Here is a 25241-nt window from a genome sequence, read left to right as displayed (position 1 = left end):
TGGCCAGGGCAAGAATCTGTTTTTATATGTATAATCTGGATTAAAGTCTTTTGGTAATTACAAAGGTTAAAAATTTCTTCTGTTTTGTGGCTTGTCTTTTTTATTTTCTTAATGGAGTTTTTTGATGAACAAAACAAAACTTTTAACATAAATCAACTTCACCAATCCTTTCCTTTATGTTGAAAACTTTTTAATTCTAAGAGTTTTGCTTGTCTCCAGGTCATAAAGATATTCTTCTGAGTTATACTCTAGAAGCTTGTTTGTTTTATTTTTCACATATAGTTGTACAATACAATCCACCTGGAATGGGTTTTTGTGTGTAGTATGTAAGAGATACAGTCAAGATTTTCCCCCCATTTAGAACATTCCATTTCCACCACTGTATAATGCCATCTCTGTCATATATCAGGTGTCTGTATTTATTATCCAATATGTTTCTACAGTATCTTTTCTGCTCTGTTGGTCTATTTATCCTTGCACCATTAATAATTTTTTATGTTTCGTTGGTTATGTCCTCTAAGCTTGTTATTCTGCAAGATCAATTTGGCTTTTCTTGGTTCTTTGCATTTTCATATAAATTTTAAATAAGCTTTTGCAAAAAGTATGAAGTATAGACAATATTTTCTGAATGCCATGAAGTGAAATTGAAAATTAATAACAAATGCAAACAAAACACCCTTGCCAGCCAGAAATTTAAAACTTCCTTGTTAAACAGTTCTTGGGTTAAAAAAGAAATCAGTACTTTTATTACTCAAGCAAGAAAGAGTAAAACTAGATGAATTAGTAACAAGGTGAACTACTAAGGAAAATAGAAAGGAAGAAGGCATTCAGCAGATATTTGAGAGCCTGTATGCCAGAGGTTGTTTGGACACTGCCTTCATGGAGATCTCATTCTCATTAAACAACATTTGATGAGAATAAGGTATGTTTCTCTAGTTTAGAGAATTAACGTCAGCTTTGTTTATAGGCCCATTTCAGTGAGAAAAACATACTTTCCAACAGCCTTTAGGAAGGTCTTTCTAAATATGACATAAAAGAAGTTACAGACTTCCCGCCAAGATGGAGGCTTAGGTAGGTAGACACACTGTACCTCCTTGCACAACCAAGATAGGGACAACAACAATTTAGAAACAGAATAATAACGAGAACTGATAGAAAATTTATCTGAATGGAAGTCGGACAACCCAGAAGTTAAAATAGACACGTTCATCCAGACCGGTAGGAGGGGCAGAGTCGGGCAGATGGGCGTGGGTTGCGGCGAGGTGTGGAGAGCTTTGGGACCGGGTGCTTAAGGCACCCAGGGTGCGCAAGACCGCAGTGGGTGGGCCCTGAGGACGAAAGCGGCAGCCGGTGGCCCGTAGACCCTGGCCAAGGTGTGGCAACCAGCAGACCCAGCGAAGCGGAGATTGTGAAGCAGGGCACTGCTCGCAAGGCAGCTAGCTGACCGGGAGGTCCCAGGGTCCTAGCGCCGGGAAATAGAGCCTCGGGGCACTGATTGAAAACACTTTTGGGGGTTGAGGCACAGGGAGAGACTCCCAGCGTCAGAGGAGAGGTCCTTGGAAAGTCCCATGGTGTGCACAAGCCCACGCCAACAGAAATTGGCACCAGAGGGGCCCAGTTTGCTCAGGGGAAGCGGTGGAAGTGACTGAAGTCTGACAGAGAACTGAGCAACCACCATTGTTTCTCCTCATACCCCGCCCCCGCATACAACGTCACAACCTAGCGACTGGGGTGCCCTGCCCTGGTGAACACATAAGGCTCTGCCCCTCATATGTAACAGGCGCAACCAGACCAAAGGAAAAAAAAAAAGATGGCTCAAACAGAATTGAAAGCCCCAGAGCCAGTACTTTTAAGCAACCGAGAGATAGCCGACCTATCAAATGCACAGTTCAAAGCACTGGTGATCAGGATGCTCACAGAATTGGTTGATTTTGGTCGCAAATTAGATAGAAAAATGAAGGCTACGCTAAGTGAAATAAGGAAAAATGTATAGGGAACCAATAGTGATGGAATGAAAGCTGGGACTCAAATCAATGGTGTGGACCACAAAAAAGAAAGAAACATTCAAACAGAAAAGAATGAAGAAACAAGAATCCAACAAAATGAGGAGAAGCTTCGGAACCTCCAGGACATCTTTAAATATTCCAACATCCGGATCATAGGGGTGCCAGAAGGAGAAGAACAAGAGCAAGAAACTGAAAACGTATTTGAACAAATAATAAAGGAGAACTTCCCCATTCCGGCAAAGGAAATAGACTTCCAGGAAGTCCAGGAAGCTCAGAGAGTCCAAAAGAAGTTGGACCCAAAGAGGAACACACCAAGGCACATCATAATTACATTACCCAAGGTAAAAATGAAGGAGAGAATCCTAGAAGCAGCAAGAGATAAGGAGACAGTCACCTACAAAGGAGTTCCCATCAGACTGTCAGCTGATTTCTCAAAAGAGACCTTGCAGGCAAGAAGGGACTGGAAAGAAGTATTCCAAGTCATGAAAGGCAAGGACCTACATCCAAGGCTGCCCTATCCAGCAAAGCTTTCATTTAGAATAGAAGAACAGATAAATGCTTCTCAGATAAGGTCAAGTGAAAGTTCTTCATCACCCAGCCCTTATGTTATGAAATGTTAAAGGGACTTATCTAAGAAAAAGAAGATAAAAAATGTATAGTAAAATGACAGCAAACTCACAATTATTAACAGCCACACCTAAAACAAAAACAAAAAGAAACTGAGCAAACAACTAGAACAGGAACAGAACCACAGAAATGGAGATCACATGGAGGGTCAGCAACAGGGAAGAGGGAGGAGGAGAGAGGGGGAAAAGGTACAGAGAATAAGTAGCATATATGGTAGGTAGAAAATAGACAGGGGGAGAGCAAGAATAGTATGGGAAATGTAGAAGCTAAAGAACTTATATGACACATGACATGAACTAAAGGGGGGGATGTGGGTGGGAGAGGGTGTGCAGGGTGGAGGGGAATGAAGGGGGAGAAATGGGACAACTGTAATAGCATAATCAATAAAATATATTTAAAATCTTTCAAAAATATAAAACAGAAAGAAAAATTGACCATTTATTTCAATTACATAAAAAGTCAAAAATTATGCATGGAAAATATTTCCATGAACAAAAGCACACTGCACAAATGTAAGGATTGTTTGGTTCTGTCATAGTGAGCTCACTTCCCTGGTTTTTAAAGAGACTTTCACATCAATAAGGCAAAGATCCAACCGAAAAATGGGCAGAGGATATTGAGAGTTCACAGAGAATTACAAATGGCTTTTAAACATGAAAAACATGCCTGACCTTACTTTTAATAACATAATGCAAAGAAAGCTGCACAGGTGCCTTTGTTTTTCAGTCCAGAGATTGGCAAATGCCAGTGTTTGATAACCTATGAAGGTGGGAAAACAAGTGCATTCGTGCCTTACTGGAAAGGAGACTTAATTGGCATAACCTTTGTGGAAGACAGTTTGGCAAATATTTCTCAAATTTCAATTATACATACCTGAATGTCAGTAGGGAAAATGTATAAACAAATTGTGGTTGCAGTCACATGGTGAAATAGTCTAAAACCAAAAGCATAAGGATACTTTATGCTGATAGGAATTGGTCTCCAGATTCTGTTGTTATGTGTGGGAGGTGCATAGTGATATATTGTACCTGGTGTGTATGCAACTATTTGTATAATAAAAGGGGTAGTAAATATAATATATACAGAAGTGCTTGTATAAATGCCTATATCTAGAAGGAGATACAAGAAAGCTAATACACTAGTGTCTAGGGTGGGAGGGAGTTTTTTTGCTATATTCCTTTTGATACCTATTTAATTTTTGTTTGTGAATGTATTACAGTTAAAGTATAAAAATTAAGAGCATTTATACAGAACAAAGTCTGTAATGTGGTTGTGATAACTGTGGTTTACTTACCCTGCTTAGGGTTTTAACCAAGAAGATTTGGAAGAAGAAAAAAGTGAAACACAGGTAAAAGAAGCTGAAGATTCAGATTCTGATGATAACATAAAGAGAGGAAAACAGTAAGTTTGTTTATTTAAAAGGAATTTTTATTTATTTTTAAGACATTTTTTTTAGAGACAGGAAAAAGGAGGGAGAAAGAGAAGGAGACATACATCAATGATGTGTGAGAGAAACATGGATCTACTGCATCTCGCACACCCCCAGTGGGGGACCTGGCCCTCAAACCAGGCATGTGCCTGACCAGGAATTGAACCAGACACCTTTCAGTTCGCAGGCTGGCACCCAGTCCACTGAACCACCCCAGCTGGGGCTAAAAGGAATTTTTTAAGAGAATATAAATATAAATATAAATATTTTCCTGATTATGCTATTACAGTTGTCCCATTTCCCCCCCTTTATTCCCCTCCACCCTGCACACCCCCTCCCAGTCACATTCCCCCCCCTTTAGTTCATGTCCATGGGTCATACATGCAAGTTCCTTGGCTTCTACATTTCCTATACTATTCTTAACCTCCCTGTCTATTTTCTGCCTACTATTTGTGCAACTTATTCTCTGTACCTTTTACCCCCTCTCTCCCCCTCCCACTCCCCTATTGATAACCCTCCATGTGATCTCCACTCCTGTGATTCTGTTCCTGTTGTAGATGTTTGCTTAGTTTCTTTTTGTTTTCGTTTTAGGTGTGGTTGTTAATTACTGTGAGTTTGTTGTCATTTTACCGTTCATATTTTTTTATCTTCTTTTTCTTAGATAAGTCCATTTAACATTTAATAAAATAAGGGCTTGGTGACGATGAACTCCTTTCACTTGACCTTATCTGAGTAGCACTTTATCTGCCCTTCGATTCTAATGACAGCTTTGCTGGATAGAGTCATCTTGGATGTAGGTCCTTGCCTTTCATGTTTCATGACTTTGAACACTTCTTTCCAGCTGCTTCTTGCCTGCCAGGTTTCTTCTAAGAAATCAGCTGACAGTTTGATGGGAACTCCTTTGTAGGTGACTGTCTCCTTATCTCTTGCTGCCTTTAGGATTCTCTCCTTCTCTTTAATCTTGGCTAATGTTATTATGATGTACCTTGATGTGTACTTCCTTGGATCCAACTTCTTTGGGTCTCTCTGAGCTTCCTGGACTTCCTGGAAGTCTATTTCCTTTGCCAGATTGAGGAAGTTCTCCTTTATTATTTGTTCAAATAAGTTTTCATTTTCTTGCTCTTCCTCTTCTCCTTCTGGCACCTCTATGATTTGGATGTTGGAACATTTAAAGATGTCCTGGAGTTTCCTAAGCCTCTCCTCATTTTTTTAAAATTCTTATTTCTTCATTCTGTTCTGGTTGAATGTTTATTGCTTCTTTCTGCTCCAAATCGTTGATGTGAGTCCCAGTTTCCCTCCTGTCATTGTTGGTTCCCTGTACATTTTTCTTTATTTCACTTTGCATAGCCTTCATTTTTTCATCTACTGTATTATTTCGGACTATAAGACGCAGTCCCCTCCCCCAGATTTGGGAGGGAAATGGGGGCGCATTTTATAGTTCAAATGTAGCTTACTTGGCTCATTGTGGGTGTGGGTGGCGGTGGAGCAGCGTCACAGGTTATTAAATATTTTACCACACTTTTGGCTTCCACATTTTTTTTCCTATGTTCCTCCTCTAAAACGTAGGTGCGTCTTATGGTCTGGTGCATCTTGTAGTCCTAAAAATACAGTAGTTTTCGACCATATTCAACCAATTCTGTATGCATCCTGATTACCAGTGTTTTGAACTGTGCACCTGATAGGTTGGGTATCTCTTCATTGTTTAGTTGTATTTTTTCTGGAGCTTTGATCTTTTCTTTCGTGTGGGCCATTTTTTTTTTGTCTTGGTGCACCTGTTATGTAGTAAGGTGCAGAGCCTTAAGTATTCGCCAGGGTGGGGCAAACAATGTAGCTTCTTTGTGACACTGTATGTGGGGGAGAAGTCCAAGAGGGAACAATGACGCTTGCTCTCCTCTCTGCCGGTTTTCAGTCTCTTCCTCCACCACCCACAAGCAAATTGGGCCATTCTGGTGCTGATTCCCAAGTGGGTGGGTTTGTGTACATTCTAGGATCCTGTGGGTCTCTCCAATGAACTCTCGTGAGACTAGGAGTTTCTCCCACTGCTGCCTCAACCTCCACAGGTGTTTTCAGTTAGAGGTTCGAGGCTTTATTTTCCCCACACTAAAACTATGGGTTGTATCGTCTGTCTTGCTCCCCATTTGTTCCCCCCCAGTTTATCTGCATGCGAGTATGGGACTGCCCAGTCTGCAATCTGCCACCTTGTTGGGTCCACCAGCCGCCACCTTGCCAGACTCCCCTCTGCCCTGCTCCCCGTCTCCACCCCCTCCTACTGTCTGGATGAATGTTTCTTCTTTAACTCCTTGGTCGTTGGACTTACATACAGTTTGATTTTCTGTCAGTTCTGGTGGTTTTATGTTTTTAAATTTGTCATTGTTCTTCTTTTGGTTGTGCGAGGAGGCACGGCGTGTCTACCTACGCCTCCATCTTGATCGGAAGTCCTTAAAGAAAATATATAAATGAAGGTAGAGACTGTCAAACTTTTTTTCTTATTTTGTCTTCTGATTAAGTATAGGAAGGAATCTGTTCCATTTCCCTCTCTTCTATTTGTCTATATACAGTGCTGTCGAAAAATTTGCTCTTATTCTTTTTATTTACCTTGTGTTTACCTCATGTAATTTGTGGAGGGATATGTTGCCAGGTTCTTAATTACATCTCACCAAATAAGTTCTACTGAAAAATGTGCTGTATAAGAAAAGCTTATTTGTGGGTTCTGAAGGGAATATAGCTAAAGTCTTAACTATAAAATATTGCTTGATTGTATTTCATATACTTTTGTTGAGATGGTTGTAATCTGTTTAGAAAAATCTGGTATGTTGAATGGTGCCAAAATAGGTTGATATATTAGCTACTGTTTACAGTTGTAAAGATAATGCTTTAAAAAAGTTTCCTTTTTAATTCCTGGTGCCATGCTGAAGGAGTTTGGGAATACCTTTGGAAATTAGATTACCACATAAATCATATCTCATTTATATGATAGTGGCATAGAGTGAGTTAACTTCCTCATTAAATGTGATGATTTCAGGTGAAAAACTATAAAGGTTTGAGGCTCTTAGCCAAGTCTGTTGATACCCAACTTTATCTTGGTCTCATTGGTTTGAGTTGTATCACTGAAAAGCAGCAGTTTATTTTTTTCTATTTATGCTGTAGAAGACAAAGATACCCAAATAATTGAATACTACTCTATTTCTCCTCAAACTTGCAGGCAGTGTACCCTGAAGGAGAACTTCAAATTTGAAATGTCCATTCTCAAGTGGATACATGCAAGTGTTAATATAGTATACATATTGCAACTGTAAACAGTAGCTAATGTATTATCCTATGTTTGGCACCTTTCAAGATACCAGATTATTCTGAACAGATTACAACCATCTCAACAAAAGTATGTGAAATACAATCAAGCAGTATTTTGTTATTAGTGTGGAACTATTGGGGTATATAACAATTGAGAAAGTTTAAGGCTATTAGTGTATAACATTCCGTGTAGTACGAAGGTCGAACATAAAATCTAGGATCACATGCTCTTATAAAAGCAAGTTATAAGTACTTGTACTTTAAAACAAGGTAGTACTCCATTGAATTAGAATTAATAAAGTTTTTTTAACTGTAACATAAGGAAATGTATATTTAAAAGGTAATTTTTGTATCACTTGATTGTGTGTTACTGCTTAGTATGGACTTTCTGTCGGATTTTGAGATGATGTTGCAGCGGAAAAAGAGCATGAGTGGCAAGCGCAGACGTAACCGTGATGGTGGTACTTTTATTAGTGATGCCGATGATGTGGTGAGCGCCATGATTGTCAAAATGAATGAAGCTGCTGAGGTGAGGTGGCTCGCTTATAACTTCATCTTTCTTCTACTTTTGATTGGTTGCATGGCTTTTGGGGGGTTTGTTCTTTAGCTTTACTCATGCTTAAACTATATTTAAGATACTTTTATAATCAAAGCATTTACTGTTGTAAATTTTAAGCATGGAAATAATTTTAATTTTTTTATTAACATGTTTAGAAAAAACTTAGTGAAAGGACTAAGTATTAAAATGAGCCTCTTTAGCATAATGGCTTTGATAGCTTTATGGGAGAATTATTTTGCTCTAGAGTTTGGCTGGCCATAAAGTTTAATGTTTCTCACATATAAAAAGTCATTAACTCATATTTATTATGTTACCAACTCATTTCATTCTTTTATCTCTGATTAAGAGATTTCATTTAACTTATTGCATTTTAAAATTCTACTTTGGGAAACTAAAAATGGAATGACCTTTTCACCCAGGAATTTCAGTGCTGGGATTATATCCTAAGAACCCTGAAACACCAATCCAAAAGAACCTATGCACCCTAATGTTCATAGCAGCACAATTTACAATAGCCAAGTTCTGGAAGCACCCTAAGTGCCCATCAGTAAATGAGTGGATTAAAAAACTATGGTATAATGGAATACTACGCAGCAGAGAGAAAGAAGGAGCTCCTACCCTTTGCAACAGCATGGATGGAACTGGAGAGCATTATGCTAAATAAAATAAGCCAGGCAGTGAGGGACAAATGCCATATGATCTCACCTTTAACTGAAATATAATCAACAGAACAAATAAGCAAGCAAATATAACCAGACCTTGAAATTAAGAACAGTCTGACAGTAACCAGAGGAGAGGTGGGAGGAGATAATGGGGGAAGGGTTTTTAGGAAAAACTATAAAGGACACATGGACAAAACCAAGAGGTAGAGGGTAGAAGCAAGGGAGGGAGATGGGTTTGGCTTGGGTAGGAAGGAGTGAAAGAGGGTAAAGGCAGACAACTATAATTGAACAACAATAAAATCATTTTTTTAATGGAAAAAATGAAATTCTGCTTTTGTTCTTTTTTTTATTGACCAAGTATTTTTAAAAACAAGTTCTGATCTTTTTGGAGATACTTGCTGAAGTATTTATGTGTTCAATGATATGTGTCTAGTATTTGTTTTTAAATAATTCAAGTTGAGGGGGAATAGCTACAGAAATAGCTACAGTAAGAGTAATTATGTTGGTTTAATTGTTGAAATGTACAGTACATGACAGGAGTGTATTATATTGTTTTCTGTGTTTGTAAAAACTCTTCTTTAATAACATTCCATTATCATACAAACCTCCCTGCTGGAAAGTTATTTCTGATGATAAGCCAAATTTTCTCAGGTATAATTTTGAACCTTAAATGAACTCTGAAAACTTACAGTTATGCCAGTATTTTAAATTAAAGTTGTTTCTCTCAAGTTGTGAATGCTAAAGCTATTATAATAGTTTTATGGGTTTGATTGACACAGATACAGAATTGGGGGTTCTACAAAAAGTCCATTTATTCATTTTCCTTTGTTGTAGGGAAAAATACAGTTTTTCAGAGAAGTTGTTGCTTTATTTTACAGTTTAGAATTATAGTCGTTATAATTCATTATTAACATTGGCTTTTTCCTTTTTAAAAAAAAAAATGTTTTTCTTCCCGGGTAGGAAGACAGGCAGTTGAACAATCAAAAAAAGCCAGCACTGAAAAAATTAACATTATTACCTACCGTGGTCATGCACCTTAAGAAGTAAGTGTTGTTTATTGGAAAAATGTCTTCCTTTTAATAATGATAGTCAAACTATGTACTGGTGTTCTAGAGATATTAAAGAATGATTGCCTTCTATCGATTCATGGAAAAGTTATAATGAATAGCACTTCCTAAATTGTGTTACTTTCTCACAATTTCTTTTTTTTTTTTTTCCTCACAATTTCTTTTAAACCTTGATGCCTGGTGCAAACAGAACACATAGCAAACTGATATTAATGGGAAAAAAACTTGGAAGCCACTAATTTTATTCTTTATAGACCATTTTCAGTCTGGTAAAATTATGTCTGTTTTCCTAGTGTGGGAGAGAACAGAGCAAATCCTGAGAGACTTGGAGCACATACTGTACAAGGCTTATGTGGCCTGTTATATCATGAACTTTGTTATTGGTCCTTCTGGAATAAGGACCCTTTCTTGATAGATCATTGTTACCAAAGTCTTTCATTGTTTTGCTTATATGTGTGAGCAATTTGGATTTCTCCTTCACCTAGCCACAGCTTACTTTTGGTAGCTATAGAGAAATGCAGTAGTACACAAATATACCAACAACGTGGCCTAGGACTTTCTACTAGAAAATAGCTACCTCTGTTTATCCCAGCAAACAAAATGATTGTGGCAGATTTCATGTAGGTATACACACATATACACACAAGGTCTGTCTGGAAAAAGTTCAGCCATGTTAATATATCAAGAAAGGTTTACATGACATCAGTGTAATCTGGCAGTGAAGGAGAGTGGACTAGAATGCTTGTGCGTGAACAGTGACTACTTTACTGTACTAATCAGTGGGGGCAGTAGACCCCATTGAGTGGCCTTCACATTCAAAATGACTGAGCGAGTAGAACAAGGAATCTGCATCAGATTTTGGATGAAGTTTGAACATTCCTCCACGGAAACTGTTCAGATGATTCAGAAGTCTGTGGCTATGGGCAACTGGTAATTGGCAGCTTTGTCACAACATGCCTGCTCATGCATCACATCTGGTGCAGAGTTTTTTGGCAAACCATCAAATCATCTAGGTGACTCAGTCCCCCTACAGCCCAGATTTGGCATCCTGTAACTTTTGCCTTTTCCCAAAACTAAAGTCACCTTTGAAAGGCAAGAGATTTCATTCGATCATGGGTAAGATTCAGGAAAATACAACACGAAAACTGGTGGTGATTGGGAATACTTGAGGTCCCAAGGCGTGCCTACTTTGAAGGGGACTGAGGTGTCATTGCCCTGTGTACAATATTGCTTGTATCTTGTCTTCAATAAATGTCTCTATTTTTAATATTACATGGCTGGATACTTTCTGTACAAACTTGTGTGTGTGTGTGTGTGTGTGTGTGTGTGTCTGTAGTATTACGTTTTCTATTAATAGTTGATTATAGTACATAAAATGGAATTTAAATAGTATTTTGTTGGTATTTTTTTCTGCTAGGTGGATGGAATTCTCCCTGGTGTCTTGCAAATTCTGAGTTTTCTTCCACCTGAAACAGTTTCAGAATCACTATTCTGATAGATTAAACATTAGTTTTACAGATAGTTGTAATAATTGGAGGTCATTAGTCTTACTTTTTGTACCGTTTATATCAGCATTAACCTATCTTGTGTAATTTGGGTTTGTTTTGTTTTTAACAAATCATCTTTGCCTATTTTTGAAAATAGGAACTAGGTTTAATATCGCTTTTACAAACTCAGTAAGATACTCAGTAAATAATGAATGCATGAGTAACTTCGTGGGAAGACTTTTTGGAAACATCACCTAATATGTGAGAAAATCCAAAGGAAGCTACATTAGAATAGAATCAACATACACTGACTTCACTTTTTCATACACTGACTTTCCTTTTTTAAAAATTATTATTGCAGGCAGGACCTTAAAGAAACATTTATTGACAGTGGTGTGATGTCTGCCATCAAAGAATGGCTCTCACCTCTCCCAGATAGGAGTTTGCCGGCACTAAAGATTCGAGAGGAGCTATTGAAGATTCTGCAAGAGGTTAGAGGCATATCTGTTTGCTCTTCATTAATTGTCTAATGTGTTTCGTATTATTACAACCTCTCTATTTTACCATGTATTTACACGTTTTCTCTGCCATTACTTGCCAGAAGAAAGGTTTTATTCAGTATGTTTTTTAGGAACATACTAAAATAAAATGATCATAAAAGGAAGGCCTGATAAACTTCATATAACTATAGTATTGAAGGAAAGAGATCTAGAGCAACTGGTTTATATGTAGAGTAGTACAGTAATGGGCATGTTTGGGGGAGAAACTTGAAGTAAAAAGATCAACTTCAGAGTCAGATAAACTTGCATTGGAATCGAGCTGGGCTGACTTTCCATGGCTATGACACCTTGAGCAAACTACTTAACTTCTAAAGGAATTCTTGAGGAACCTCCTATGTGCTAGGTATTCTTATTTCTCACAACAAACCTGCAAGGTAGGTGTAATGTCTCCATTTTACAGATGAGGAAGTTAAGACTCAGAAGTTAAATGACTTGTCCAAGATCACATTACTAGCAAATGGCTGTGCTTGAGTTCAGATGTAGGTCTTTTTGACTCTGGGCCTATGCTGACTCTTGTATTAAACTACTAACCTCTGAGGATACTTAGTTCATGCTTTCTTACATTGTTAAATTTTACTTGGACTCAGGGGTAATACTGAACTCTCAACTGTTGATATGAACACAAAATATCCTTGTGTTCAGTGTCTATCCATCCTGAAACCATTTTCACGATTTTTTGGTTACTTTATTGTAAATGAACTAGGTCTCAGAAGATTCTCTAAAATAGATTGGCAGGACTCCCAGTTTCTGAGTAATTAATGTGTGTGCATGTGTTTATGTTCTTAGCTACCTAGTGTGAGCCAGGAGACGCTGAAGCACAGTGGGATTGGACGAGCAGTAATGTATCTCTATAAACATCCCAAGGAGTCACGGTCCAACAAGGACATGGCAGGGAAACTAATCAGTATGTACATTTTGTTTTTGTTGTATTTCTGTATATATAAAAGGTAACTATATTTTTACCACCATTCATTTTAAATGAATCAATGAAGTGGAATAGAAAGAAAATTTTGGTAACTTCTTATGGTACCAGCTTTTTTCCCTTAGACTTAAAATGCTTCTAAGTATATTTAAGTGTACAATCCATTATGAAATATAGCTACTAAAATGATGTGTTTTCTAATCATGGATTAAGAGCATATAGTGAGAGAGGCATTAGAATGCAGGTTTAAGCTCTAAACCTTGGTTTTCTTCTCTGTAAAACAGAGAATTATATTTTCACTTAGGGGTTTTTGTAAAGATTAAGTGAGAGAATATATATGTATATATACACACACATATATGGCACAATGCCTAGCACATAGTAAGTCCTCAGGAAATGTTAGCCACTGCTGCTATTGTTATTACTTTTATAATGGTCTTCCAAGCCTTTTTATGTTCTTATTTAATGAAACCAAAGGAGTCTAACTAAAATCCATCTAATCAACTGCCACATTGTTTATGAAATCTTTTAATTGTATGAATGAAAAACAAGCCCTGGCTGGTGTGGCTCTTTGGATTGAGTGCCAGCCTGCAAACCAAAGGGTCACTGGTTCAATATCCAGTCTAGGGCACATGCCTGGATTGTGGTCCAAGTCCCCAGTTTAGGGCATGCAAGAGGCAGCCGCACATTGATCTTTCTCTCCCTCTCTTTCTCCCGTCTTCCCTCTGAAAATAAATAAATAAAATATTTTTTTTAATGAGAAATGAGTATTTTCATCATTCTCCTTAACTTTTCCTGTGCTCCACATTGGAAAGGAATTTTTAAACTTCCAAGCTAGATTGAAAAGCAGCTACTATGCCTGAAAATAGTAATTATTTTTCTATTGAATGTTTTAAAGTAGCAAAGGCTTTTAGGGAAATTTAAGTTTTTTAATAAACCAGAGAGAAGTCTTATATCTTTGATCTTGTTAATAATCTGTAATTTACTGCCTATTAAATAATAAAGTTTTGATGCTTTTATGCAATGTTCTCGATGCTCTTATAGCCATAGACTGAGAAAAGCAGAATAATTCCCACTGGTTAAGTCCTTTACAGTGGAAAAATAATACTCATTACTCATTATCACAGTGATTCTGAATCCAAGGGTGAGGTTGGCAGGTCACTTTACAAAGAGACTACTCCCTTGGTAAGACTCCCTGCTTCCTTAATAGTTTGACAACATCTATGTTCTGTCTGTAAAAGGTCATTTATTGTTTTGGTAATGTATTAAATGCAGCAGTAAACTATACTGTGTTTCAAAATAAAAACGCAGTGTGGGTATCTGTGGACTTTTCTAACTAAATGGTGGGCCTATAATAATTTTTTCATGTTCATCTTAGCAACTTCGATTTAATGAAGTCCAGACTCTACACCTGAACTATTAAAATGTAATTTTTAAAGATTTAGACCATTTTGACAAGTAATAAGGGAGCTTTTCTTTAGAATAAAAAAGTAGAAGAATTTCAAGATTGTTCTATTTTCAATAGAATAAATTAGAAATCACAGCTTGTTGATGACTGTCAAAGTGAGTTAGATATTACTCTCATGATTACATGTTACAGAAATGGTCTTGAAAGAATGCTATTTTAAAGGAAGAATATTCTAAATGCCTAGATAGACAACACTAGGGTGTGGGTATTTTAAGAAATGGTAGGAGGAATAATAGTTTATGGGCTAAATAATTGATTTTTCCTTGTTACAGATGAATGGTCTCGGCCTATATTTGGTCTTACCTCAAACTACAAAGGAATGACAAGAGAAGAAAGGGAGCAAAGAGACCTAGAACAAATGCCTCAACGACGAAGAATGAGCAGGTATGAGGGAACAGGTATGAGTAAGTGGATTGAATGTTATTGTTGCTATAACTCAGCATTTTTGCAAGTAAGATCATTAGGATCCCTGAGATGATAGGATTTTGTCTTTCCTCTTAGCTTGATATATCTGTGTAGCTCATAATACCTCCTTAATTTATGCGGAATAGTGTATAAGTCTATGCCCTCTCCCAGACTTTTCTGGTTTGATGTGATGTAATATGGCCTCTGCCACAGTTCTGCAGGTTGCTTTTCTTGGTCCAGCCATGTGCAGACAAAAACTATGTCTTTCTCAGTCCCATTTCCAAATTCTTAAAAGAAAAAAATATTGGTTCAGTTTGTATCAGTAAACTGGATACAGTTGTATCCAGGATGGCAGAGTCATTAGCTATACATATGGCAGTCACCATTCACCCATAATGAAACCTGGTATGCAAAATTAGGAATTATTTTGGGGGGGAAGGGACTTAATTGTGGTCTAAGTTTGATATTTCATTTTGCTCTTTTTTTCTTGTAAAGTTATAAGATTCTAACATTCCTAATATTTCATTGATTACTTTTTTCCCAGCACTGGTGGTCAGACACCCCGAAGAGACCTGGAAAAGGTGCTGACAGGAGAGGAGAAGTAAGAGTTTTGTATTTGTTTTTTTTTTTTTTCTTAGCCTATGTAGAGAATGTTCTTTTTGTTGCTTTAAGAAAAATAACATGAAATGATGTATGTTCACACTGATGAAGGATGATTTTGAGCTTAACATTTATTGAATATCCACAAAACATTGTATTGGATGTTCTGGAGGGTATAAGATTGAGAAATAGTTTATTCAACAAAGATTTTGGCTACTTGCTACGTGCTGGACTTCTGTGTTAAGCTCTGGGCATACAAAACTGAATTAAAAATAGTCCATACTCTCACCAAGTCTTTAGGGGGATTATAGAAAAAGGAAGAGCTTAGGCCAATGGTGGGATAAGTGTGTGGAAGGCCCGTTTGAGGAATGGCAAGTGGACTAGAGTGGTTGGGCAGTAGTGTGGTGCCTGAGATGGTGGAACATAATGTTGGATATGTAGATGTGGACCACATTTTGAACAGCTTTAAATCAAGATGAAGAATTTTCACTTTCTGTGATTCCATAGAAAGCATTTGAGCATGGACATGGAGTCATCAGATTTGATTCAGAATGCTGATGTTGGTGTGGTATAGGATGGGTGGGAGGGGGGTAACTAATGGCAGTGGTACAGTTAAACTGAGACAGTAATGGGGAAACAGAAGGTTTAGAAGACTCTGCAGGGGCAAAATTGCCAGGAGTAGGTGACTTATTCAGGTAGGAGTTGGCAAGATCTGAAGACACCAACTGAAGGAGCCGAGATGATGGTGTTCACTAAAAAAGGAGAGGAGTACGCTAGTCCTAGGAGGGAAGTTGAGGAATCCATGCAGCAATGTGAGTGATGATGAGGCCAACTGGGAGGCCAACTGAGACAGGCTGGGAGGGTGTGTTGGGTAAGCTTGGGAGCACAGATGAAATTTGCAACAGGTGTGTATCTGAGAAGGATGGACTCAGCTGTGATTGGTTACGTAAGCAGCATGCTCTTCTCATTCTCAGGGCGCTCAGGCCTGGGGATCCTGGATTTTGTGCTCGTGCGAGGGTACCTATGCCTTCAAATAAGGACTATGTGGTCAGGCCTAAATGGAATGTGGAAATGGAGTCATCCAGGGTAAGCAAGTAGGAGAACAGCAAGGTGGATCGCAAATGCACATTACTGTTTTGTCTTTTACCTCCTGTTAATAATCCTTAACTGCTCTTGCAGTTGAACTGATTTCAAGTGAGCTATTTTCTGCTTTTTTATCAAGCCAGATCATTCATTGCTGATGAGCTTTACTTCAGACTTAAAGCAACATTATCAAGTCAAGAAGTTTTTTTCTTATGTATCCCTTTATTTCCCCTGAACCCTGGAGCCTGTGTTCTTACATAGTCATTTTTTTAGAACCATGAGAATCAGAACTCACCTGCTTATACAGTGTCCTCTTTATTTCTCTTCACCTATTTTAGGTAGTTCTGTTATGAAATATTTAGGGTAGACACTTCCTCTGTCATCCCTGTAAATACTACTCAGTGGTAATCATTGCTTTCCATTAACCTTTTTTTATTCTCCATTCTCACTACCATTTCTAGCCTGGTATTCTTAAAAGGGGCCTAAACCGATTGGAAAAGCATAAGAGGCGATTTGCCGAACAGAAACGACTCAGCAGAGTGCACCATGCTGTCAAGTTCAGCATTGAAGGCAACAGGCTGCCCCTGTAGTTCTGGCTCTATCCAAGTATATCCAGGAGGTATCCCCAAGGAGGCATGCTCTGGGTCTGGGCTTGAATTTTCAGGAGCTAAAGGAAAGACAAGCGTGGGTGTGCTTGCTTAACCAGACAAGGCGAGACCTTCTTTTAGTTTCTGAAATAATGCTAACAGCCACTTAGTGACATTTAGGTCCTCCTGAGTATTTGGAAATTGGTACGAAGTTGTCTCCTGCTTTATTGGTACCCTAGAGACCAACAGATAATTCTCCTCTGATAAGTATTTTGGTCTTCTTGACTGGTACCCATTTTAATTAAAAAGGCTTATGTTAGGGCCTAGAACCATAGCAGTCTATATTACAGGCATAGAAATTGGTTACTTGCTCCTTAGTGAGAGGGAGGTGGCTTGTTTTCCTTTTGTCAGTGGCTCAGTAACATGCATTTGGGGACTCATTGAATGAAGCCTGACACTGAATATTTAGGAGATAAATTTGGTTAATACATAAATTCACTATGTGGTTGGAAATGAAAAAGACTTTGAAACATTTATAAAGCTAGTCTCACTGACCTGTGCTCTGGAATTCATAGTGCATTTTTGTTGCAGTATATCCATCCTAGAGAGGGAGAATGCTGCATGCCTTTTGTGACTTCCATCAACCCCACTTTTGTAGCTGCTTCCCTGGATTACACTCACCTTCCTATCAGCTCACTTTGCTCTGAAGCTACTAACAAAACAAAGCATACTTTTGTATTTGTTGAGAACAAATAAAGGGTAGAAGAGTTCAAGTTCAGTGCCTCAGACTTCTTCATCTGTACTTCCTTCCCTTTTTTCTTTGATCCATACCTTGTCCCTTGATATCCCTTCTCTTCCCCCAAACACCTCCTTTCTTTTTATCTTTACTTTTTTCACTGTCTCTTCCCTCTTTTTATCCCTCTCTTTCATATTTTCTTATCCCTAGCACATATATTTGTGAGAGTTAAGAATTACAGTGTGGCAAAGGAAATGTCATAAATAATCTATATGGCCAGTCTACTTTGGAAGCCTGCCTTGTCCTTAATGGTGTGCTCCTGTCTGCTATTGTTGATGGTTCTGGTCTCGCCTTTCCTGTGGGTGATAGCATGGTGGGAACAAATGGCCTAACCTTCTGCTGGAGCAGATCAATGACCAGCATGAGAAGAGGGAATTTCTAGTAGATAGAGTTCCTTTCCTTTATCCTCATCACTCCCAGGATCATAATGTGCTGGTATTTAACTAGGCCTTAGTCTGGCTTATAAGAGCTCTTTGAAGAAAATACAACATATTTTGACTGGTGGTCCTGTTTTACATATTCAGTATAAAGACATTACATGTCTTTAAGCTACCTGGCACTGTTCCCCTGCCACTTCCCTGCAGGAAGATATCTTGCTGAACACGCCTGACCTCGCCTGATCTTAGAAGTTAAGTAGGGTCAGACCTGGTTAGTACTTGGATGGGAGGAAGATTCTTGCATGTTCATTCACTTAGGGCTTTCACATTGCACTTACACTAGTGAGTATTAATAGAAAACATATTGTCCAAGAAGAAAATCGGAGTGGATAAATGGCTTTCAAATGAAAGTTTTCTTTTATACAGGTGTGGGAGAAAGTAAGTTTACAATTGTTCATATGGAAAATAATACAATAATTAATAATATTAGAATAAGCTCTGTTTATGTACTCACAACTATAAACCTACTTTTTCACATCCCTGTATATAATTTTTATTTTTGAAATAATATAAGCAAACATAAAACACCAGAATAACTTCATCCCCAAAGTCCTGCTCTTCTTCTAAGTCACCACTGTTAACAATTTTGATGTTAAATGTATCTCTGGTAATGCTTCAAATTTAGTTTTTCTTATTATAATTGTAGAAAAATTTGAGGTAGTGAAAAGAAAAATCACCCACTGTTCAAAAGCACTTTGTTGTATTTTTTGCCTTTTTTCTATTGCTACTTTAAAATTATGCTGTATGTAATTTTAGTCACTTCTCATTAATTCACCTTATGGATTTATTATTTATAATAGTTGCATAATAGTGTATCAGTTTGTTTTTTCATTTCTCTCTAGTTTCTGGTTTTTTCTCCTAGATAATACAGTAACCTCCACTGCATTCAATGTTTATATGTTAATTTATTCCATGGAGTGCTTTATTTATTTTTTTAAGAATTTATTTATTTTTAGAGAGAGGGGAAGGAAGGGAGAAAGGGAAGGAGAGAAACATCAGTGTGTGGGTGCCTCTCCTGCACCCCATACTGGGACCTGGCCCATAACCCAGGCATGTGCTCTGACTGGGAATCAAACTAGCACTTTGGTTTGCAGGCTAGTGCTCAATCCACTGAATCACATCACATTAGCCAGGGCCATGGATTGTTTTAAAATTACATTAAAATAACAAAAGCAATGCATGTTTTTATATAAACTTTTAAATAGAGAAAGCACAAATAACATTAATGTCAGTTGTTAATCCACCACATCTTGACATTAGCATTTCAAGTTACTTCTTTTGGGTCCTTTTTATATACATATGTAAACATTATTACTGCTTTTGGGTTCTTTGAACACTTAAGCAAAATCCTGATCATATTTTATTCCTTGTTGCGTTTGTCTTTTACTTAGCATGGTAAAAATTCTTTTTAGTAACCATTCTTCAGTGACATAATGTTGTGTTAGAATACAGTTGTATCATAATTTTTTTAAGCATACCCATTTTGCTATTCTTTTAGGCTACTTTTGGTTTTTCACTGGTAAAACAGTGATAAAACTGTTCACTGATAGTACTGCATTACACTTTTACTGTCCTAATGAAGTGTTATAAGGTTGATGATTCAGAAGAGAGATCATTGAATTTAGTATGTAGTACTATGTTCTGTGTGTTTTCAGGCTTGCGGTGACTAGACATCTGGCAGCACAAGTCTTTAAGCTATAACTAGGAGTAGATCAGCACTACCTGACCTGGGTATGTGTATTTTAGTTGCTGGGATGGAAGGGCTCAGACTGTAGATCAGGTCCTGCGAGTGAGCAAGGAGAAATGTAGGCTGAAGTGTTGAGCTGCTGGAAGTTGGGTAGTTGGTAGAGATCTGAGCAGGTAAGGCTTCTAGTGTGGACTGTCTACAAGTACTGTAAATCAGGGCACATTGAAAGGAAGTCAGATATTTGGGATTCTTCAGGAAATCTGGGGTATTTCAAGTCTGGCTCCCAAAGTCAGATGGCTTCCAAAGTCCGATGTTCAAAAGTCCCCTCTCTCCATCTTTCTACCCCTCTTCCTCCAAGGAGGTTTTCAAAAGAGGGATGGTAGCACAGCTCTTTCTCCTCTGATGATGAATTTTTATGCTAACTCAGTATTAATGCCAAGTGTTAAGAGTATTAAAATTGATATAAAATATTTAGAATTGGGATATTCCTAGAAAATCTAGGATTGATGATCAACATGACTCTTACTTAAGAATGTTCAAACTCTTGTAGAGTTTATTGCTTATATCTGAGTGTAGAGTTGAGTTCAGAGGTGGGATAGACTGGGGAGGGTCCCAACATAAAGGAGCTTCACTATACCAGCACAGCCCCTGGAGTATGCCCCAGGCCCTGCCTTCTTTTAGCATTCTTTGCATTGAGCTTCACAGGTGACTTACTAGTAAGTGTGGGGGGGTGGGGGAGAAGAATTAGGAAAACCCTTCTCTTTTGTAACCATTTCAACATTTGTTTTTTAACTTTTTATCCTCACCTGAGGGACATGCTTATTGAATTTTTAGAGTGAGGGTAAGGGAGAGAGAGAAACATCAGTTGGTTTTGTCTTATACACACCCCATTCAGGGAGTTAACCCACAACCTAGGCATGTTTCCTGACTGGGAGTTGAACCCATGACCTTTGAGTTTATGGGAATGCACTGCAACCAACTGAGCAACCACTGTCTGGGGCTCAACATTCTTAAAGGTTGGAATTGTTAGCAACACTAGAGTCAGCAAGAAGAGTTCACTCTGATCTTTGGCATAAATAGCAGACCTTTTCAGCATTTTTAAAAGGTGTCTATTTCTTAGAGACCACATCTTTTTATGACATACAATCTTTTCAGAATGTAAAGGAAATACCTGACAACTAATCTTTTAAAACATAAAGGGCAAACAGGAAGAGAAGTAAGAAGTAGGAATCCCCTTGGATCGAGAGACTTAATGTTCTTTTTTTGTCAAATATACTTATTTAACCTAAATCTAATTGATTGCAAAATAGTAATAATAATAGTCATTGTGATATTTATGTTGAGCACTATGTGCCATCCCCTGTGTTTTATGACAGTATTTTCTCATTTATTTCTCCCAGCAGTCCTGCAAGGAGTACAGACTTAGTGGCATGATTTGCTCAGGGCCACAAAACCTGCTGAGGCAGAACAGGGATTCACCCAGTGGGAAACTAGAGCTCCAGCTCTTCATAGGTTTACTTTGCTAACCTCTGACATCATTCATCATACTTAAGGCTTTTTCTCAGATGACTTTCTTTGCTTTAGAAGATCATCATTCCTTATACCAGCACTATTTGAAAGTGTATTGTTAGGTGGTCAATTCCACATTTGGTCTTTGAAAGGGAAAAGTATGTAGTCAAAATGTAATCTGATGGAATTGGGGGAATCATAGTTTCACTTTTCCTCCTTTCTCTTATGTAGGAGATTTCCATGGACTGAGGCAAAATTTACCTATAAGCCACAGATAACAGCAAAATTATTCTTCACTGAGAGTTCATTATGTTTTCTAACATTGCTGTGTGCATGCTGTGTTGTTCCTAAGGTCACCAAAGCATATTTTTGTTATTTCAGAGCTAGGAGCTCTTCTAACCACTAACTTTCAAATTAAAAAAGATAAAAGACAAAATTAGATGTATTTCAATAATTGCTCTTTAATTTTTAACCCATTTTTAGTTTCAGGGGACCTCCAAGAAGGGTATCAGTCGACTGGATAAACAGATGAGAAAGTTCACAGATATCAGGAAAAAAAGCAGATCGGCACATGCAGTGAAAATCAGCATCGAGGGCAATAAAATGCCTTTGTGACCTTGCCTGGGATATGTCTCCATCTTTGCTCTAAGAAATGTTCAAAGGACTCTTTGGAGAAAGATGATATTTTAAAATTTTTAGTGTATCTGTAAATGGTTCAGCTTGTATCAAATATTGTCATAGGATGTGCGTTTCTCTCCATTGTATTTAAAACCATTTGTTGTGTACTTTGTACAGAGAAATACTAGTCACACTTCTATAAACCTTACACAATAAAATTACAGTCTGGTTTTGGGAGACTGTCTCTTCATTGTCTTAGAGTATTCCTTCTTAGTGGGGGGTGAAAATTGGTTCTTGGTGAATGAAAAAAAAACTCAGATATTAGAGTGGTTTGTGATCTTTCGAAGTTCAGCCCTACCCTGCTATTGTACCATAAGGAATTTGTTCTCTGTCCTGGGTTCCTGACTAGGAGCTTCTAAAACCCTTGGGTTTCCTGGGTAACAGGAATATCTTTGTGATTCTAATGAGGTGACCCCTGGTGTATTCCTGTATAGCTTTAGGTTGGGGTCTGGTCATCAGAAGGACCTTAGAGGTCTGTTTTACAGGGTTGGGACTTTGGGCAGGCCTGACCTGAGGGGTGGTAAAGATTGAATCTAGTTATTCAGTCATGTGAATAATGATTTAATAGTTGTGCCTAAATAGTGAGGCCCCAATTAAGAATTCTGGATAGCAAAGCTTGGTAGAATTTTTTTTATTGGTGAGCATACTGATGTGCTGAGATGGTGGAATGCCTTGATTCCACCAAAAGAGGGTGGAAGCTCTGTGTTTTTTCCCAGACCTTACCCTATGTGTGTCTTCATTTAGCTGGACCTTTTAATTTGAGTCCTTTATAATAAAACTATAAATACAGTGCTTTCCTGATTTCTGTGTCATTTTAGTGAATTCTTGAATCTAAGGGGATCGTGGGAACCCTTAGATTTGTAACCACTCAGCCAGAAGTGGACTCCACTTGTATCTGGCATTTGGAATGGGGACAATCCTGTGGAGGACTGAACCCGTAAGCCTGTGAAGTCTGATGCCAACTCCAAGTTGTTGTCAGAATTGAATTGTAATATCCTAGTTGGCATATTGCAACAAAATTTAATTTCAAAGTATCTTTGTTAGGGAAATATTCATTATTTCATTTTAATTATCGGCACACCTAGGAGAGGTTGTAGGTTCAGTGCCAGTAATGTGAATATTGCAGTAATGTAGTCACATGAGCTTTTTGGTTTCCAAGTGCATATAAAATCTGTTACACTAGTCTGTTAGCTGTGCATTATGTATTAGAAAACACTGCATACCTTAATTCAAAAATCCAATTTTGCTAAAAAATGCCAACTATCCCCTGAGCCTTTGTGCTGGTGGAGTGTCTTTGCCTTGTGTTGATGCTGCTGACTGATAAGGGTGGTGGTTGCTGAAGGTTATGGTGGCTGTAGCAATTTTTTAAAATACAATGATGTTTGCTGCATTGGTTGACTTCCTTTCATGAACAATTCCTCAAAGATCATAATAAATACAATAATGAAAAGGTTTGAAATATTGCAAGAATTACCAAAATATGACAAGAGGCTAAGTGAGCAAATGCTAGAAAATTGGCACTGATTGACTTGCATACTCAGTGTTGCCACAAACCTTTGTTTTGGGGCTGGGGAGTGGTATCTAAAGCACAAAAAAATGAAGTGCAATGACAAGATATGTGTGAAATTTAATTTCAGGGGTATTATAGTGAAAAGAAGATTGAGAAATACTGTCCTAGAAGATATATGGATATAACTTAGCATCACTATACCAATTGCTTATTTCAGTCTGGCAGTTAAGCTAGAAATTATTATGGTTTAAAGCTGTATTCCATTTGGGGGGTACTTTTAAATTATTTTAATAGCCTGAAGATTTAATTAGAAAACTGATTAGTCCAGGTGACTAAATGAAAGAATTAGTTATTTGTTTTAATTACAGAAATTCTACTCTGATAGAAATTGGAGTAAGCTTCCAGTCAAGATGGCATTGTAGGTAAACACAGTACTCACATCCTCCCACAACCACATGAGAATTGCAACTAAACTACAGAACAACCATCATTCAAAACCACCTGAAGTCTACAGATACACAGAAAAATAGACTGGTCGGAGGGGCGGGGATAGTGAATGGGCTGGTCCCACATGTACACAGGGTTTTTAAGGATTGGGAAGGATATCTCAACTGTAAAGGTCTCCCCTGAGGAGCAAGGGGCCTCAGACCCACATCAGAACTCCCAGCCCACGGTCCCAGTTCCAGGAAAAGAAGTCCCCATGATTTCTGGCTGTGAAAACCAGTGGGGATTGTGGATGAGTGAGAGACATGGCTGCTGGAGTCCCAGGCATTTGTCTTAAAGGGCCCACACAGGGACTTAACTCAGATTAACTCACTCTGAGCTCCAGCAGTAGGGCAGTAGCTGGAAAAGTGCCTTGGAGAAATGGAGAGAAACTGAATTTCTGGCTTAAGGTTGAAGGGAGGACACAACATTTTCCCACATGGAAGTGCTGGCAAAGGCCATTGTTCTTTTGCTGAGCCCTTCCCTACAGAGCAGGCACCACATCTGAGTTTCCATCAACCTGGCTAACACTGTAGCTCCACCCTGGTGATTCCCTGAGACACTGCCCCACCCATTTGTATGCCCACCCAAGCCAGTGGCTTTCCAGTGGCTTTTCCATACAAATGCCCTTTCCTGCTTCATGATCCAGACTTTACTAAAATCTCAAACAAGCATCATCTGGCTTCTGTGTACCTCCTACCTCTTGCTAAGTGCCCCAGGCATGGCACTAGTGGCAGCTGGCCTTGGATCATAGCTTGGCCTTGCTGTGGCATCTCCAAGCCCAGCACGAGTAGTAGCCACCTGAATGACCATCTGCAGCTAGTGCCAAGTGTTCTTGAGCAGGGAACAGGCAGTAACTGATCTTGCACTTCCAAGAAGGGCCCAGAGACAGTACACCAGATAGCTTCAGACCTCCATGAGAGACACACTCAAGTGGCAGACTCGGCAGGCACCAAAGTCCTGCTCCATAGGATGGGCCTCTGCACAGCAGCTCCTTCTCTATAGTTGTAGCTGGTCCTTGGCAAAAGGTCTCCCTGTGGGTCAGTCCCTCCCAGTGATGTGCCAACAGCAATCAAGTTTCAACTACAACGGGAAGGTGCACACAGCCCATGTGGAATGACCTGGAGTGCACAGCTTGGGTTATTGAGGAGCCTGTGCCTCCAGGCACTATAGAACACCTACTACATAAAGCCAATATATCAAGCCTGGGAGACATAGCAGCTCTACCTCATACACAGAAACAAACATAGGGAAGCAGCCAAAATGAGGAGACAAAAAAACATGGCCCAAATGGAAAAAAAAAATCTTCAGAAAAAGAACTAAATGAAACAGGCAAGCAAACTATCAGACACAGAGTTCAAAAACAGTGGTTGTAAGGATGTTCAAGA

At 38.4% G+C, this 25241-nt stretch overlaps 1 protein-coding gene across 7 annotated transcripts in view; it reads left to right on the top strand.

The window, feature by feature from the left end:
• IWS1 (interacts with SUPT6H, CTD assembly factor 1) overlaps positions 1–23226 on the top strand; it is a 61693-nt gene extending 38467 nt beyond the window's left edge. For 5 of the 7 annotated variants that reach the window (XM_036023701.1, XM_036023702.1, XM_036023703.1 and 2 more), the window contains 9 exons: positions 3937–4034; positions 7732–7882; positions 9535–9617; positions 11490–11619; positions 12475–12592; positions 14351–14462; positions 15028–15084; positions 16058–16169; positions 21666–23226. In XM_036023701.1, the coding sequence (XP_035879594.1) occupies positions 3937–4034; positions 7732–7882; positions 9535–9617; positions 11490–11619; positions 12475–12592; positions 14351–14462; positions 15028–15084; positions 16058–16169; positions 21666–21797 (993 nt within the window). In that variant the 3' untranslated portion in view covers positions 21798–23226. Of the gene's footprint in view, positions 1–3936; positions 4035–7731; positions 7883–9534; positions 9618–11489; positions 11620–12474; positions 12593–14350; positions 14477–15027; positions 15085–16057; positions 16170–21665 lie in introns of all 7 variants that reach the window. The other 2 variants (XR_004902675.1, XM_028508928.2) reach the window with 2 other exon arrangements.
• The last annotated feature ends 2015 nt before the right edge of the window (positions 23227–25241 follow it).

Source organism: Phyllostomus discolor, chromosome 4, assembly GCF_004126475.2.
Source record: "Phyllostomus discolor isolate MPI-MPIP mPhyDis1 chromosome 4, mPhyDis1.pri.v3, whole genome shotgun sequence".
Lineage (NCBI taxonomy): Eukaryota > Metazoa > Chordata > Mammalia > Chiroptera > Phyllostomidae > Phyllostomus > Phyllostomus discolor.
This window is presented reverse-complemented; position numbering and strand designations above follow the sequence as displayed.